The 19,547-nt window shown below is 40.3% G+C and overlaps 1 protein-coding gene across 11 annotated transcripts in view; it reads right to left on the bottom strand.

Annotated features, from left to right (window-relative positions):
* VAMP7 (vesicle associated membrane protein 7) overlaps nucleotides 1-16,041 on the bottom strand; it is a 91,592-nt gene extending 75,551 nt beyond the window's left edge. For 8 of the 11 annotated variants that reach the window (XR_015158240.1, XM_086385926.1, XM_086385930.1 and 5 more), the window contains exons 1-2: nucleotides 15,643-15,796; nucleotides 1,716-1,870 (exon numbers count right to left, since the gene is read on the bottom strand). Coding sequence is in view for 8 of the 11 variants with exons in the window: in XM_086385926.1 (XP_086242052.1) it covers nucleotides 1,716-1,861 (146 nt within the window). In the remaining 3 variants the exon portion in view is untranslated. Of the gene's footprint in view, nucleotides 1-1,715; nucleotides 1,871-15,642 lie in introns of all 11 variants that reach the window. The other 3 variants (XM_086385927.1, XM_086385935.1, XM_086385934.1) reach the window with 3 other exon arrangements.
* Between the last annotated feature and the right edge of the window lie 3,506 nt (nucleotides 16,042-19,547).

Raw genomic sequence — 19,547 nt, 5'->3', positions numbered from 1 at the left:
CAGACCCTAAACTACAGCAGAGAGTAGTAGACTACAGAACGTGTAGTTTCCAAAGATGACAAACTCACTAATACCCATTTTGGACGTGGCCACAGAGGATAATGTACCAGGAAGAGCCTCCGGGAGAACAAAGGGAGAAAAGATGAAGAAATTCTTCCTGCAAAGCAGAACCACTCCTGGATCTGAACAGGAGTCTCTGAAATTGCTGTGTGGTAGTTATTTGAATACTGCTGGGAAGCAGTGACATCTACATGTCAATAGGCCACAGGAGTCATCCCTGGGTATGACAGAGAGGACTGTTATCACCCAGATTGTCTGGACCTGGAGCTGGACAAAGCGATCAGATAAATCTTTGGGGCCACTTCCTGCAGAGAGGAAGTGTGCTTTGGGAAGAAGAGCACATCCAAATATTTTGGAGGCCCAGAACAGTAGACTGGAAGATTGTGAGCTGTCTCCTGATACCCTATAACTTCTTCCAGAGTAATGGAGTTTTAGCTGAGCACATGGCTACATAGCTAGAAATGACAAATTCTAGTCTTCATTTCCAGCTAGGTTAGCTACATAACGATGTAGTGAACAATACTATCAGCCACTTCTGGACTGTGCCTTAAAAAATACCAGAACTGAAGAAGCTGCCTTGGCCAGAATTGGAAGGCACTAATTAAAACTGGCAGAGCCACTCCAACAGTCCCAAAGTCTTCATCTCTGGGCTATCTCATAAATTAACACTGTCTTTTAGGGTCTCTCTGTTGCAGTAACTTACACTAAATCCTAAATGATATAAGGAGTTACTTCTGGAAACCAACAAGGACCTCCTCCTGAGATAGAGTCTAAGGAAATTAGGATGAGTTAGGTATTGAAAGATTTTTAAGTATTAAGGAGGAAGGCTGAGGCAATATTTACGATTACTAAGATTTCCCACCTATGCCCCCTTCAATTCATTCTCCAACCAGCCACAACAGTGATCTTTCTAAAGCAAAACCTTACCATGTCACACCCCAGCTGGAAACATTCAATGCCTTCCCATTGCCCATTGTGTAATGTACAACCCCTTAACGTGGCCTATGAGGCCCTATAGGACTTCTCTTCTGTCAATCTCTCTGGCTTTATTTTCATGACGTTGGGCACCAGTCACAGAGAATCACCCGAAGTTCACTAAATATGCATCATGAGCTCATGTCTCCATACTTCTCTACCAGCTGTTCCTTCTACCTGGAATACCACCCCCCTACCCACTACCTTCTACTCTCTACCGTGATTATCTATGAATTTGACCATCTCCTTCATTAAACTATAACCTCCATTAAACAACGAGGACAAATACTGAGTAATTTCTTGTATCTCCAGCACCACCAAAGTGTCTGGTGACAGTTAAGTGCTCAGTAAATATTTACAGAAAGAATGAACAAATAATTGTTATTTATCATAACTATATCAAGTTTCACATATCCTAGAGCTCTATAGCAGAGTCACTTTTATATCTAACATTTCCATATTGTTCTTTAAAATATGAGTATCACTTAGGTGACAGAATAAAATAATTTTTAGTTAAATTTAAAATTAATAGAACCAGACATTTTCTAAGCTGGTAAAGATTATTGTTCTGTCAGCTTATTCAAATTATCTACTGAGAAGCTTGCTTTTCTAGTTTTCTTCTGTTCTGAGTATAATAATATAATTTTTTTTACCCGCTACCCACACAGAGCAGAACTCACTTGCCGTGTGAGTACGTTAGTTTGTTATTTTCAGAAGGTATCTTAGCCAGAATCTGCTCTGTCACCTCCAGGAAGTTGCCTCCACACCAAGCATGTTTGGCAAGGATAGTGGTTCCCCTGGCAACAACAGCAAAAAGAATGGCCATGGCTTCAATCTATCAAAAAGAAAAAAAAAGAAACATAAGATTTAGAATATTTCTTTGACATAACCTTTCAAAAGTAACTTACTATTTATCATTTACCAACATCCATCTGGAGACAATATTGACCAAGGCACTGTAAGAGTAAACAGAACAGACTTAACAAGGTCACAGTCTTGTACAAGCCTAAAACATACTGATGTGCATTCAAATATAGAGACAAATCAAATGGATACATATATATACTTTTATGTGTATGTGTGTATACAATGCAATGCATATGATACATACATACACACATAATTGCATTGATAGATAGGTTGCATTTTCAAATTATACAGCACAAACTGATATCACCCCCTGAAAAGCAATGGCCGTAGATGGCAAAGGGACAGAAAGATGTCTTCATTCTTTAATGAAGTGACCTCATCTTGAAAATTTATCCTAGGGAAATAGTTCAATAAAAGTTAGATTCTAGATTCACAAATACATGTATTATCAATAATAATAGCCCATATTTATTAAGTACTTACTATATGCCAGGCACAATTTTAAGCACTTTACATTTATTAACTCATTTAATCCTTACATCAATTAAATTAATACACTATTATGACACTTACAGTAAAATGAGGAAACTTAAGGATAGATGACTTACATAATTTATCCAGAATTACTGAACTAAAATTACAGTGGCAAAAGTTGTGATTTAAACTGAAGAAGGATGATTCTAATACCCACAATTTTATCTCTATACTGTATACTGCCTCTACTATGAAGGCATTAACCATCACAGGAACTAAGTGAAAATAACCCAAATCTTCCACAAGAGAAGAATGGTTCTATAAATTATTGTAAGATCTTTTATAAACAAAATATTTCAAAAACAATACAGCATGAGTTTAAGACTACAGTAATACCTGGGAGATACTGCAGGTTCAGTTCTAGACTACCACAATAAAGCAAATATAACAATAAAACAAGTAACATGAACTTTTTGCTTTCCCAATGTATACAGAAGATATGTTTATAATATGCTATAGTCTACTAAGTGTGCAATAGCATTATATCTTAAAAAATAATATTCATGTCTTAAATAAAAGTACTTAATTGCTAAAAAATGCTAACCATCATGTGAGCCTTCAGCAAGTCATAATAGTAACATCAGAGATGACTGATCACAGATCACCATAACAAATAAAATGAAAAAGTTTGAAATATTGCAAGAATTATTAAAATGTTACACAGAGACATGAAATGTGCAAAATATCATTGGAAAAGTGATGCTGACAGACCTGTTCAGTGCAGAACTGCTACAAACCTTTGATTTGTTTTAAAAAAAAAAAAAGGCAATATCCATGAAGCACAATAAAGCATACTGCAATAAAAAGAGGTTTGCCCATATTTTCCTTATATTTATCAATTTATACTATCTTTCCCCACAGAACAGTCAGGTTTGTCTTATTTAATGCCATAAACTTATAAAAGGGATGAACAAATGTCTTTATATTCTTCAACTAACTCTTCAACCTAATGTTATTTGTTAACATGTTCCATTTCATCCAATAAGCCAGAGTCATCCTGGGTGGCAGACTGAGAATTCCTTATTAAAAATTCAAATCCCTGGTAAAATCTCCTGAAATTCTCTTCAAGTAGGCCTGAGGTAGGGCCCTGAAATATACATTTAAGCCAACCCAGTCTCGATGCAGGTGATTCACAGGCCCACATTTTGTGAAACACAGCAATTATATTGAGGTGAGGGAATCCACTGATTCCCTCTTAGAATGTCCTTGGTAAGAAGGACAGTATACAGAAGTGCTCATCTGTCTCTTGAGCTGAACTCCTCTTGAGGTCTCTTCATTTCACTCTCTAAATGAAAGTGTTTCAAGGGTTGTGTTCTCAGCCATCTTCTTTCTGGATTTCTCCAAACACATATGTAGTAGCATGTCTTAATTTCTAAATTACTCTCTCATACATTATATTCCTTGATTCTAAAAGCCTCAACTGGCAGAGGAATAGGATGGGGAGACCACTTTCTCCCCCACAAATTCATCAAAAGATCATTTGAATGCTGAGCAACTTCCACAAAACAACTTCTGAATGCTGGCACAGGACACCAAGCACCAGAAAGGCAGCCCATTCTCTTCGAAAGGAGGTAGGACAAAATATAATAGACAAAAAGAGAGACAAGAGTTTGGGACAGAGACCCATCCCGGGGAGGGAGTCGTGAAGGAGGAGAAGTTTCCAAACACCAGGAAACCCTCTCAATGGCGGGTCTGTGGGGAGTTTGGAATCTCAGAGGGCAACATAACCGGGAGAAAGAAAAAGAAAACTCACAGGATACAAGCCTAACTGCAACTACCAGTGGAAGAAGTAGCCCAGATGCTCGCATCTGTCAGCAGTGAGCAGGTACTGAACAGGGAGGTGCGGGCTGCACTGCTTAGGGTAAGGACCATGTGTAAATGCCCTGAGGGCAATCTAAGGGAGCTAAGGTGAGATAGCAACCCAAACCATGGGGTAGCCAGAGAGAGAGAAAAAAAGAGAGAGAGAGAGAACTTTCCTACAAAAAGCTCTAACCTAAGGCACAGTCTGGCCAGCTCACATAACAAAGGACTGAATGATCACCAAAGGAGAGCTGGCTGGCTGTGGACCAGCCCCTTGCCCACTGGAGGCAGAAAGGCAGGCGTGCAACAGCCAAAGCCCGAAGGCAAGGGGCCATCTCAGTCCCAGAGACAGCATCCTCCACCAAACTGTGAGCAGGCTCCCAGTTGCTAATCACATCTTCCTGGGATCCTGGATGGTTGACATCTGCCAGGAGGGTCACAGCCTAAGATCAGCCTCCAAGAGGAGACACATGGCACAACTGAAACATGCTCTTGCAGTGCACCCGGGAAACCAAGGCGCCAGGACCAGGGAGGAGATTAAGATGAACAGCCCACATGGGATAGTGCACTCACTAAAAACCTGGTCACCTGAGCTGCTCGGACCTGGGAAGGGCACAAAAAGCATGCCCAACCGAGTCTGTGCCTTTGTGGAGTACCCGAGAACCTGAACCTGAGCAGCTTAGACCTGGGAAGTTCACAAAACACAGGGCCCACTTTGGACAGTTCCCCTGCAGAGCAACCTGGAGCCTGAGCAGTGTAGACTGGGAAAGCACAGGCCATCGTGAGCTGGGGCAAACCCCATGTGGTCTATACACTACGAGCACTCCCCAAACATGCCAGTGATATTTGTTTGCCGTGTTCCTCCCTCCCCACAACACAACTGAACAAGTGAGCCTAAATAAGTGACCACCTTTGCCCCCTTCTGTCAGGGCGGAAATTAGACACTGAAGAGACTTGAAGCCAAAATAAAGAAAGAACAGGGAGCCACTCTAAAAGTGACAGGTGCAACAGATTAAAACCCTGTAGTTAGCATTGACTAAGCATTGGAAGGGGCCTATAAACTTTGGAGAAAAAGTTAAAGCTGGAACCAGGACTATCTGAAACTGAAATGACCCCACACTGCCCTCAGCAGCTCCAGACAAATTCCTAGATATATTCTACTATTAACATTTTTTAACTTTTTTATTTTTAAATTCTTTATTACTCCCTTTTCATTTTTACAATCTACTATCATCTTGCAAAAAAAGACTATTTTTAAAGCAAATTTCACATTTATATTTTTCATAATTTCTGTGATTTTGTTTTGTATTCTTAATATTGTATTTTTGAGAGTCTAAGCACTACTCTAAATTTTTAATCTTTGCTTTTCGGTATTTGTTATCAAGTTTGCACCTTTAAGAATCTAATCTTCAGTACCCATTTTTACTTAGGGGTGTGATTGCTGGCTTGATTCCTCTCTCCCCTTTTGACTCTCCCTTTTCTCCCACAGGTCACCTCTATCTCCTCCCTCCCCCTTCTCTTCTCTACCTAACTTTGTGAATCTCTTTGGGCATTCCAGGCTGTGGAGAGCGCATAGGGAATTGATTACTGGCTAGATGGCTCTCTCCCCTTTTGGCTCCCTCCCTTCTCCTCCTGGTCAGTTCTGTCTCCCTCATCCCTCTTCTCTTCTACATGCAACTCTGTGAACCTCCCTGGGTGTCCCCCACTGTGGAGAATCTTTTCACCATTAATCTACATGTTTTATCATCAGTGCTGTATGGATGGAGAAGTCTTAAGGCTACTGTAAGAATAAGACTGAAAGCCAGGGGCGGGAGGCATAAATCCAAAACTTGAGAACACTAGAGAACTCCTGACTCCAGGGAACATTAATCTACAAGAGCTCATCCAAAAGCCTCCATACCTACACTGAAACCAAGCTCCACCCAAGAGCCAACAAGTTCCAGAGCAAGACATACCAAGCTAATTCTCCAGCAATGCAGGAACTCAGCCCTGAGCATTAAAATACAGGCGGCCAAAAGTCACACCAAACCCACAGACATCTCAAAAATCACTACTGGACACTTCACTGCACTCCAGAGAGAAGAGATCCAGCTCCACCCACCAGAACACAGACACAAGCTTCCCTAACCAGGAAACTTTGACAAGCCACTAGTCCAACTCCATCCGCAGGGAGGAACCTCCACAATAAAGAGGAACCACAAACTTCCAGCCTACAGAAAGGCCACCCCAAACACAGCAATCTAAACAAAATGAAAAGGCAGAGAAATAGTCAGCAGGTAAAGGAACATGATAAATGCCCACCAAACAAAAGAGGAAGAGATGGGGAGTCTACCCAAAAAAGAATTCAGAATAATGATAGTAAAGATGGTCCAAAATCTTCAAAACAAAATGGAGTTACAGATAAACAGACTAGAGACAAGGATTGAGAAGATGCAAGAAATGTTTAACAAGGACCTAACAGAAATAAAAAAAAGAGTCACTCAATAATGAATAATGCAATAACAGAGGTCAAAAGCATCTGGAGGGAACCAACAGTAAATAACTGAGGCAGAGGATAGAATAAGTGAGGTGGAAGATAGAATGGTGGAATTAAATGAAGCATAGAGGAAAAAAGGAAAAAGAATTAAAAGAAATGAGGACAACCTCAGAGACCTCTGGGACAATGTTAAAACCCCAACATTCAAATCATAGGAGTCCCAGAAGAAGAAGACAAAAAGAAAGGCCATGAGAAAATACTTGAGGAGATAATAGTTGAAAAACTTTTTAACACCATACACAAAAATAAACTCAAAATGGATTAAAGATCTCAATGTGAGACCAGAAACTATAAATCTCCTAAAGGAAAACATAGGCAAAACACTCTCCGACATAAATCACAGCAGGATCCTCTATGACCCACCTTCCAGAATAATGGAAATAAAAGCAAAAATTAAAAAATGGGACCTAATTAAACTTAACAGTTTTACACAACAAAGCAAACTATAAGCAAGGTGAAAGACAGCCTTCAGAAAGGGAGAAAATAATAGCAAACAAAGCAACTGACAAAGAATTAATCTCAAAAACATACAAGCAGCTCCTGCAGCTCAATTCCAGAAAAATAAACAACCCAATCAAAAAATGGGCCGAATAACCAAACAGAAATTTCTCCAAATAAGACTAACAAACACATGAAAAGATGCTCAACATCACTCATTATGAGAGAAATGCAAATCAAAACCAGAAATGCAAAATCAAAATGAGGTACCATCTCATACCAGTCAGAATGGCTGCTATCCAAAAGTCTACAAACAATGAATGCTGGAAGGGTGCAGAGAAAGCAGGATCCTCTATGACCCACCTCCCAGAATATTGGAAATAAAAGCAAAAATAAACAAATGGGACCTAATTAAAATTCAAAGCGTCTGCACAACAAAGGAAACTATAAGCAAGCTGAAAAGACAGTCTTCAGAATGGGAGAAAATAATAGCAAATGAAGCAACTGACAAACAACTAATCTCAAAAATATACAAGCAACTCCTACAGCTCAATTCCAGAAAAATAAATGACCCAATCAAAAAATGGGCCAAAGAACTAAACAGACATTTCTCCAAAGAAGACATACAGATGGCTAACAAACACATGAAAAGATGCTCAACATCACTCACTATCAGAGAAATGCAAATCAAAACCACTATGAGGTGCCATTTCACACCAGTCAGAATGGCTGCAATCCAAAAGTCTATAAGCAATAAGTGCTGGAGAGGGTGTGGAGAAAAAGGAACCCTCTTACACTGTTGATGGGAATGCAAACTAGTACAGCCACTATGGAGAACAGTGTGGAGATTCCTTAAAAAACTGGAAATAGAACTGCCCTATGACACAGCAATCCCACTGCTGGGCATACACACTGAGGAAACCAGAATTGAAAGAGACATGTGTACCCCAATGTTCATCGCAACACTGTTTATAATAGCCAGAACATGGAAGCAACCTAGATGTCCATCAGCAGAGGAATGGATAAGAAAGCAGTGGTACATATACACAATGGAGTATTACTCAGCCATTAAAAAGAATACATTAGAATCAGTTCTAATGAGGTGGATGAAACTGGAGCCTATTATACAGAGTGAAGTAAGCCAGAAAGAGAAACACCAATACAGTATACTAACGCATATATATGGAATTTAGAAAGATGGTAACAATAACCCTGTATACGAGATAGCAAAAGAGTCACTGATGTATAGAACAGTCTTTTGGACTCTGTGGGAGAGGGAGAGGGTGGGATGATTTGGGAAAATGGCACTGAAACATGTATAATATCATATATGAAACGAGTCGCCAGTCCAAGTTCGATGCACAATACTGGATGCTTGGGGCTGGTGCACTGGGACGACCCAGAGGGATGGTACAGGGAGGGAGGAGGGAGGAGGGTTCAGGATGGGGAACACATGTATACCTGTGGCGGATTCATGTTGATATATGGCAAAACCAATACAATATTGTAAAGTTAAAAAATAAAATTATAAAAATATATATCTATAAAAAAAAAAAGAGGACACTCTTACACTATTGGTGGGGATGCAAACTAGTACAGCCACTATGGAGAACAGTGTGGAGATTCCTTTAAAAACTGGAAATAGAATTGCCATATGACCCAGCAATCCCACTGCTGAGCATACACACCAAGGAAACCAAAAATGAAAGAGACACGTGTACCCCAATGTTCACTGCAGCACTGTTTACAATATCTAGGACTTGATGGCAACCTAGATGTTCATCAGCAGATGAATGGATAAGAAAGCTGTGGATTACTCAGCTATTAAAAAGAATGCATTTGAATCAGTTCTAATGAGGTGGATGAAACTGGAGCCTATTATACAGAGTGAAATAAGTCAGAAAGAAAAACACCAATAGAGTATATTAACGCATATACATGGAATTTAGAAATATGGTAATGATGACCCTATATGCGAGACAGCAAAAGAGACGCAGATGTAAAGAACAGACTTTTGGACTCTGTGGGAGAAAGCGAGGGTGGGATGATTTGAGAGAATAGCACTGAAACATTTATGTTATCATATGTGAAATAGATCGCCAGTCCAGGTTCAATGCATGAGACAGGGAGCTCAGGGCCAGTGCAATGGGATGACCCTGAGGGATGGGATAGGGAGGGAGGTGGGACGGGGGTTCAGGATGGGGAACACATGTACACTCATGGCTGATTCATGTCAATGTATAGCAAAAACCACTACAGTATTGTAAAGCAATTAGCCTCCAATTAAAATAAATTAATTTAAAAAAAAAAAAAGCTTGATCTGACCCTCTAACCTGCTCCAGGTACTGGTCCATTTCTTAAAATCATTTACACACTATCACTGCATCTCTATCTCCTTGTAGTTCTTCAGCTTCCTATAATCTGGCTTTTGCTCTCAACACTCCAGAAAACCATGCCTGTGAAGAGCACCAACAGCCTCTACATAGCAAAATTCTATATTCACTTCTCTATTCTCACCTCAATTGATCTCTCAAGAATACTCAACACAGCTAAATAACCCTCCTTCTGTAAACACTCCTACAGGTCTGGCTGCTCCTTCTGTCTCCCTGCTGAATCCTCCTCTGCTAGCTGACCTCTAAATGCTGACTTCCCATGGTGACTGGTTCTGCACTCTCTTAACCCTAGATAAGCTCATCTAGACCTGCCATAATAAACATACGTTCTTTGCTGAAGACACATTGCATACAGAAAAAAACAAAAGGCATAACTAAAGCTGAGGGGCAAACCAAAGACAAAACCCAAGGTATACCAAATAGTTGAGGCAAAGGTAGATGAATAGAGACCCACAAAGACAGAGGAGAACCAATCAGGAAAGTGAGGTGATCTTGAAGCCAAAGGGGGAAAAAAACACTTCAAGAAGGAACAAGTGTCACCTCCCAGCTCTGTTCACTGATAGACAGCATTAGGACTGTAAAACAGTCACTGAATTTTTACAAGGAAAGAGGCCATTGGTAAGGGTCGAAGAGACATGCTATGGAGTGGAGAAAAACACAAGAGAAACAGTGATGACAAATCATATGGTCCCTGAGACAGAGATGAAAATGTAGCAGCCTTCAAGAAGAAAACTGAGTTTAGCAACAATACAAAAATATCTAGGGTCTTAGTGGACCATAAGTTCTTTATGAAGGGTTATGAGGTAATTGCTTAAAATTCTTACGCTTATGAAATCTTAAAATTATATCAAGTAACGGGATGTCTTTATCACTTTAAGTACTCTTGCCATTATACCCTGTGTTGGTTAGAACGCATGCGTAATACTGAGTTCAATTCTGGGACAGTGTATTAAGACTAGACAGAAGTGCAAAGTATGGTGAGAGACCTGGAGACTGTTATCACCCAAAAGATGACTAGAGGACTAGAAATATTAAACATGAAAAAGACTTAGATGGAATACGACAGCGATCTTCAAGTTCATATAAAGTGTAATCCAATGGCTCTGTGGGTAAAGAATCCATCTGTAATGCAGGAGATACAGGAGATAAGGGCTCAATCCCTGGGTCAGAAAGATCCCCTGAAGGAAGACATGGCAACCCACTGCAGTATCCTTGCCTGGGAAATTCCACTGACAGAGGAACCTGGCAGGCTACAGTCCATGGGGTCGCCAAAGAGACATGACTGAGCAACTAAGCACAAGCATACAAATCACCTAGAAGGGGGATGACATTATTTGGAATATAACTAGGAACAGTGGATATAAGGATAGCTCTGGAAGCTATGCATACAGTGTTTTAGTCAATTTAAAAAGTCCTCAATTTTAAAAATGGCTGACTATTACATACCGGGTATAAAGCCACAGAAACTTTATTTTCCTCTCAGATGTCACTAACAAGCATTTCTTATTCTCTCCTATATTGCTAAAACTCACACCTATAATCAAGTCTCACATACGCCCACTACAATGCTCTTGCAACAGAATCTGTAATGTCTAAAGGAATAGTGGAATAATGGAAATATCTATAGTACAAAGAATACTGCATATGAAGTCAGAAAATATGTTCTGCTAATAATGAGGAGTATGTGAATGCCCAATAAATGATAAAGCACCATATAAGATCATAGTCAAGAAGAAAAAGAATTAAATTCTAAGCCATAAAGAGAAGAAGAAAAAAAGATAATGAAATATAAAGGAAAGTCGTCTTACCACAGTTCTTCCCTGTGGTAAGAACTCACTCCTTGCTTTGTCCCACAGCCATTAACCCTATTCCACTACATTTCTGCTAAGAATCCTGAATGAGTTTCCTGTGGCTGCTGTGACAAAATACCAAAAGATGCAAAGTTGAAAACAACAGAAATTTATTGTCTCATAATTCTGGAGGCCAGAAGCCCCAAATCAAGATGTTGGCAAGTCCATGTTCCTCTAAAATCTGTAGGGGGGAATCCTTCCCTGTCTCTTCCTAGTTTCTGGTGGTTTGCCAGCAATCCTTGGTGTTCTTTGGTGCATCCATGTCTTCACATGGGAGTCTCTGTGTCTCTTCTCATAAGGACACCCACTCCAGTATGACCTCATTTTAACTTACATCTTAATTATATATGCAAAGACCCTATTTCCAAATAAGGTCCCATTCACAGGTAGCAGGGGTCAGGATTCAACACATGTTTTTTGAGGATACAACAAATCCTTGTCTTGGAAACTCACCATTCCTCTCAAATCACTCCTAGTCTCCTCCCTCTACATATTCATTATCACCCCAATTTGCTTCCCTGACCTCTCAAAAACCTCTATCTTATCCCTTTCCTTAATCATATTAGAAGCATGTCCTTAGAACAATGGACCAGAAAGGGAACCTCCAATTAAAAAGACCTGTTTCTTCTGCCTAGAAAGTTCCAAGGAAAGAACATTTTTGGTTCAGTTGCTGGGGTTCCCCCCACAAAAAAAAAAAAAAAAAAGATATACTATTGGGGAATCCAAGTGAGAATTCTGAATGCAGTTTTTTCTTATAGAGGAATTATTAGAAATTGTGGTGAAGGTCTTTCAGTCCATTAAATTAAAGGTTATATAAGATGTGACTGGTTGACCTAACAACCTAAATGTCATGAGTACCCTTATTTATAGAAAAAAATGCACCCAGATTTTCAAAAAATCTTACAAAGGAATTTTTGGGTTATATCCATTTGTAAGTAAGAGGCTGCTTGCATTTAAAAAAACTGCTAACAAAATAGCACAGCAACAATATAAATGCTCCTCCTCAGTGAAGGCATCTTTAAATGGAAGCTGAAGATGCTTTCAGAGAACTGAGTATTGAAAAAGGATGAGTCGGTGTTTCTCACACTCAAGTTTATGTGTTTGAACAATTTTTTAAATTCTGTATTTTTATCTTGATAACATTAAAAATATATATAAAAAATAAAAACAAAACAAAAAATATATAAAGTATCCTGGATTATCTACATGTATACCCATTAAATGAGTGATGGCACACAATTCAGTGCTGCGTTTGAATTACAAAGGCATAGGTGCCAAGAAATTCCCTAAAATAACAGTGCTTAATTTTCAATGTACTGGAAGCATGTCTGGCTGCTGTTAGGTTGGCACATCCTAAAATCATAATGACAATCATGACTCAAGCACTCTTGTATTCCTGCTGTGTTTTTAAATCTATTATAGAGACAAAATTTATCTCTTGCAGTAATGATTTACAAGAGCTGAGACTTTTATCTGATAGTCTGAAAATGACGGTGTGGAAAAATAGCATTAACACATAAATTATCTCAAGCTAAGCAGAAAATAATACTGAAAGGTGTTTGTATCAAGTGGAAACCAAGTAATACTACAATGTGCTATATGAACAAAGGTAGTGCAACTATTCAAACAGAACAAAGAAATGGAAAAATTAACTTGCCACAGAGTGCATGGTAATGGCCAATGCTAAATCAAAAGAAAGCATTCCGTATCATAAATTGTATTATTGCAAGGAGATGTATTATGTTTAATCCTTACAACAGTTTATTAGCAGGATGTTTCACAGAATATATGTCAAGAAAATTAAATTTTCCACCCTTGTATCATAGGCCATACTATTAAACTGGCCCATTAAATTAAATGCAGGTGGAGATGGAAGGTGCTCAGGAAGGTGGTGCTAGTGGTAAAGAACCTGCCTGCCAATACACAAGAGGCCCGTATTCGATCCCTAGGTGGGGAAGATCCCCTGGAGGAGGGTATGGCCACCCACCCCAGTATTTTTGCCTGGAGAATCCCATGAACAGAGGAGCCTGGTGGGCTAGTCCACGGGGTCACGAAGAGTGGGACACAACTTAAGCGGCTGAGCACACTGCATGGAACAAGAGAAGGCATAGAAGTGAGAACATGCTAGAGAAGGTTCATGAACTAGCTGGATGAGATGGAACAGTTGGCATTTGGCAAATGAGATGATTTAGGGATAAGGATAATGGCCATATGTAAAAACAAGGCCTTGCATAAATTAAGTACTTTGTATTTGCTCAAATAGTCTTTCGATTTCAGTTCAACACATGTTCTAAGCACTCAGTATAGCATACATTGGAGGCATGAAGACCAGTGAGAAAGGCTAGCTATACTCAAGGGAGCCAGAGTACAATATGGAAGACAGAAAGAAACAAATAAATGCAATAAAGTTTAAGAGTGAATAATCTAAGAATGTACACAATTGCTCAGATTTCTTGTGATTATCTCATCTTGGACAATGAACAAAGAAAAAAAATGCAGGTGTCAGACTGTATATTGGGAATTTCCTCAGTATACAATTATTTCTTCTTGGAAGAGAGGTCAAAGTGTCTATTTTATCCTCACTAGGTTCTCAAAACCCAGCACAGTGCCTTACATATAATAATCCCTCAAATATTTAATAAATTAATAAACACTGAGCATCTTTTGGTTTTATTGGGGGCTTCCCTGGTGGCTCAGATGGTAAAGAATCTGCCTGCAATGCTGGAGACCCAGGTTCAATCCCTGGGAGGGGAAGATTCCCTGGAGAAGGGAATGGCTACCTACTCCAGTACTCTTGCCTGGAGAATTCCATGGATAGAGGAGACTGGTGGGCTCCATGGGGTCACAAAGAGTTGGACACATATGAGTGACTTTCATACACACACATAAATGGTAGATAACTTTATATCCAGTAGGACCTGGCAAGAACAATATTTTGATTACCAAGCTATCTCCCTAAGTAAGATAAATGAGTTGAGCTGAGAGTAATGCAGTCCTCAACTCTTCTCAGAGAGGAAATAAGCAAATGACAGAAAACCACCAATTCTGATGCAATAACCTTGGAAGAGACAGAAAAATGAAGAACAATCATTTATATGGGAGAAAAAGAAGATATGTTTATGAAAATCCTGAAATCTGGTCCCAGATCAAGGATATTCTTGTTGGTATTGTAAATATTCTTTTGGGGTGATGCTCTGAGACCCAACCTAATCCTTGTCACTTTCTCAAGACAGGAGATTACCCTGTCAAGTAAAAAAATACCTGTTCTATTTTGCATTCACCACCACCACCATATAACATCATCTTGATTCTTTCTGTTTGCCCCTTCCACACACACTCACAAATATGTAAGCTACTGAGAGTAGCGATCTATCTTACTACCAGCTATATCCCCTGCAGTTAGAAGAGTGTCTAGCTCATATTAGCTGTTCAATAAATGTTTGTAAAACATATGAGTGGCTCTGCTTTCAATCACAGCTATTCAAAGTGAAAGAATGTCCAAAACATGACAGTATCCTCTGGGGTCGAGGATGAGACCATGGAGTTACAGGTAGCTGAAAGCAATTCATAAAACATAAAGATAACTGTTTGTGAGGGTTATGGAGGAGGGAGGCGTAAAGCATTTCCTCAAGAGTCTAGTACGCGTTCGGTTCGTTAAATATCGGCCAACAGTAATAACAAGAACATCACCATACAGGTCTGACGCTGAGGAAATAAGTCTGGGCAGAGACAGAGAGTTCCTATTTGAACTGAGGAAGAAGAAATGACAACATTAGGCCTTGGAGGAAGGGCTCGCAGAGGGTTACAAACCCAGAAGTAGAAGGTAAGGCAGAAAGTGACGTCATCGAAACTAGGGCGTAGAGTTTTTAGAAGATTCAAGAAACCTCAAGAGATTCGAAACCTACAAAGGGGTCTTGTGGAATACAAAGTGAGGGAAAATTTAACATTTTTCTTTTCCCTTCTGTAACAACTTGTGACGCATGCGGACTCTTTCGCTCGAGGCCTTTTTAGGTGCATAAAACGCACTTCACCCAAAGTGAACCTGTCCGACCATTCGAACTGTCGACACCAGAGAAGCCCTAGTCACCCTTCCACTGCCTCCTAATTCCACCTTCCCGTGGGCATCTCTGCGGTCCCCCTGCTGTCGTCTCCCCGCCTTCCACCCCGTTCTCCCCGCTGCTTTTACCTGTCCGGGCACCGTGCAAGAACTCGCCGCGCCAGGACACAGCCGCTCGGATCAGCACCGGATCCCAGGCTGCCCGTTCCCAGAGGAGGCTGGACCGGACGCCGCCGGCTTCCGCAAAAAAGCGCCCCGCCCGCGCGCGGCCCCCTGGGAATGTGAGCGCTCATCCAATGGGAGCGAGAGGCGGGGCGGGGCCGGCGGCGTTCCCAGTCCTCGTACTTCCCAGGAGCCGCACTGCATCCTGGGAGTGGTAGTTTCGGCTGGTCTATCGCCGACGCTGTTGCGCCTGCTCAATCAACAATTCTCATCATCAACCACATCAAGCGCTATTCCTTAGAGAAAACGAGAGAATGTAGGGCCACCAAAAGTCCAGCATTGAGTTGGTAGGATCAATGAAGAACTGAGCTTTACCAACCATCTCCCTGCTTAGTCGCAGCAGGTAGCGTCACCTGTTACTTCATAGACAAGAAAGAATTCATCTGACAGAAATTCCCTCTACTTTCGCCACGACATTTTTTAACCGCTTTGGGTCGCTCAGCAATCCTTTCTCCCATTCCTTTCAATGATAGTTGTAGAGTAGTAGTAGTAATAATAATAATAAACTACTCTTTTTAGCTGTAAACTCCCTCATCCCTTTTACATCCCTATTCCTTCTTACCAACTTGAGCTCCACTAATAAACTCGAACTCCACTAAGAAACTCGTCTGTTTCATGTCTCAACGGCTCTCTGCTTACTTGCTCTTTGTTGTTCAGTAGCCAAGTCGTGTCCAACTCATTGCAAGTCTATGGACTGCTGCACGCCAGGCTTACCAGACCCTCATCATTTCCCGGAGCTTGCTCAAACTCATACCCATCAAGTCGGTGATGCCATCCAACCATCTCATCCTCTGTCGACCTCTTCTTCTGCCTTCAATCTTGCCCAGCATTGGGGTCTTTTCCAGTGAGTCATTTTGTTTCCATCAGGTAGCCAAAGTATTAGAGCTTCAGCTTCAGCATCAGTCCTTCCAAACAGTCCTTCCAAATCAATTCAGGATTGATTTCCTTTAAGATTGACTTGTTTGATCTCCTTACTTTCCAAGGGACTGTCTACAGTCTTTTGAAGCACCACAGTTCAAAGGAATTAATTCTTCCATATTCTGCCTTCTTTGTTGTCCAGCTCTCACATGACTACAGAAAAGATTATAGCCAGACAATACGGACTTCTGTTGGCAAAGTGATGTCTTTGCTTTTTAACACATTGTCTAGATTTATCATAGCTTTCCTGCCAAGAAGCAATTGTCTTCTAATTTCATGGCTGCAGACATACAAGATGAGAGAAACCGCCCCAACCCTCTCACCGCACACAGACTTAACCTCCTCCCCTTTCCAGTCAAAATTCTCAAAGGTGTTGTTAAAACAAATAGACATTTTCCAACCAACAGTGGCAAATATTATTTTCTTGGGCTCCAAAATCACTGTGGATGGTGACTGCAGCCAGGAAATTAAGACACTTGCTCCTTGGAAGAAAAGCTATGACAAACCTAGACAGTGTATTTAAAAAGCAGAGACATCACTTTGCCAACAAAGGTCCATATAGTCAAAGCTATGGTTTTTCCAGTAGTCTGTACGGATGTGAGAGTTGGACCATAAAGAAGGCTGAGTGCCAAAGAATTGATGCTTTTGAACTGTGGTGTTGGAGAAGACTCTTGAGAGTGCCTTGGACTAAAAGGAGATCAAACCAGTCAATCCTAAAGGGAATCAGTCCTGACTATTCACTGGAAGGACTGATGCTGAAGCTCCAATACTTTGACCACCTAATAGGAAGATCTGACTCATTGTAAAAAACCCTGATGTTGGGAAACATTAAGGGCCGGAGGAGAAGGGGATGACAGAGGATGTGATCATTGGATAACATCACCAACACAATGGACATGAGTTTGAACAGACTCTGGGAGATAGTGAAGGACAGGGAAGCCTGGTGGGCTCCAGTCCATGGGGTCACAGAAAGTTGGACATGATTCTTTTTTTGAAGTGCTTCTGGATATGCACATTAGAGTGCATGCAGAACCATTTAAATAGGTGGCTTTATAATTTTATAATTTTCAAATTTATAAGTTCTGTTACCATTTATCCAAGCTATTGAAGAGTGGAATCTCTTTTCATAATACATGATTTTAGATAGTTTGAACTTCTGTAGTAAAGGTTTCAATTTCCATTTCAGTTCCTGGTGTTAACAAGCCTAGAATTATAGAACTGATGATTTATATAACCTAATGTAATCTCCCAACGGTATGGACGACAAAGATTATGAAGCCAAGAAGAGATGGAGCCTGGATTATGAACTAGCTTCCTTACACCATAAGCTTGAGAAATATCTGATGGGCTAAAATAAGATACATATATCACACAGAATTCTACTCATATTTGAGAGATCTTGGATTTACATTCTGCTTATCAGGATTGGATCACGATGTATTATTTTGTAGTTCACAAACTAATTCAGTGACTGTTGCTTTGGCAACATCAAATTCATTCACATTATTGCAATATATCACTGATCATCAGTGCTGTTTATGCTTCTTTTCTCCTGGATATTTGGACTTGGACACAGTTTCTTCCTATTTGTGCTCAAGATAGAATTACCTCAAGAATGCCTGTTCTCCTTCAAAATTCACAGTCACTAGAGGGAGTGAACACATTACCAATATCTACAAAATCATTGCCATTTACTATGCAACAGTTTCTCTTTGCAGCTCATTCCAGTTAATGTCGCCACATATCCTGCTCTGCTGGTCTGAGCCATCAATGATTCCAACATAAGCTTTGGCAAAGCAGCTGTGAATTATTTCTAAGCTGTCTATCCCATTTGCAAAAAAGCAAAATGGCTGTCTGAGGCGGCCTTACAAATAGCTGTGAAAAGACGAGAAGCGAAAAGCAAAGGAGAAAAGGAAAGATATACCTATTTGAATGCAGAGTTTCAAAGAATAGCAAGGAGAGATAAGAAAGCCTTCCTCAGCAATCAATGCAAATAAATAGAGGAAAACAATAGAATGGGAAAGACCTCTTCAAGAAAATTACAGATACCAAGGGAACATTTCATGCAAAGATGGGCTCAATAAAGGACAGAAATTGTATGGACCTAATGGAAGCAGAAGCGATTAAGAAGAGGTAGCAAGAATACATAGAAGAACTGTACAAAAAAGATCTTCACAACCCAGATAATCATGAAGGTGTGATCACTCACACTCACCTAGACTCGGATGTCCTAAAATGTGAAGTCAGTGGGCCTTAGGAAGCATCACTATGAACAAAGCTAGTGGAGGTGATGGAATTCCAGTTGAGCTATTACCAATCCTAAAAGATGATGCTGTGAAAGTGCTGCACTCAATATACCAGCAAATTTGGAAAACACAGCAGTGGCCACAGGCCTGGAAAAGGTCAATTTTCATTCCAATCCCAAAGAAAGGTAATGCCAAAGAAAGTTCAAACTACTGCACGATTGTACTCATCTCACACGCTAGTAAAGTAATGCTCAAAATTCTCCAAGCCAGGCTTCAGCAATATGTGAACTGTGAACTTCCAGATGTTCAAGCTGGTTTTGGAAAACGCAGAGGAACCAGAGGTCAAATTGCCAACATCCGCTGGGTCATCGAAAAACCAATAGAGTTCCAGAAAAACATCTATTTTTGCTTTATTGACTATGCCAAAGCCTTTGACTGTGTGGATCACAATAAACTGTGGGAAATTCTAAAAGAGATGGGAATACCAGACCACCTGACCTGCCTCTTGAGAAACGTGTATGCAGGTCAGGAAGCAACAATTAGAACTGGACATGGAACAACAGACTGGTTCCAAATAGGAAAAGGAGTACGTCAAGGCTGTATGTTGTCACCCTGCTTATTTAATTTATATGCAGAGTACATTATGGG

Source organism: Bos grunniens, chromosome X, assembly GCF_055505025.1.
Source record: "Bos grunniens cultivar Pamir isolate PY7600 chromosome X, Bosgru_T2T1.0, whole genome shotgun sequence".
NCBI classification, from domain to species: domain Eukaryota; kingdom Metazoa; phylum Chordata; class Mammalia; order Artiodactyla; family Bovidae; genus Bos; species Bos grunniens.
This window is presented reverse-complemented; position numbering and strand designations above follow the sequence as displayed.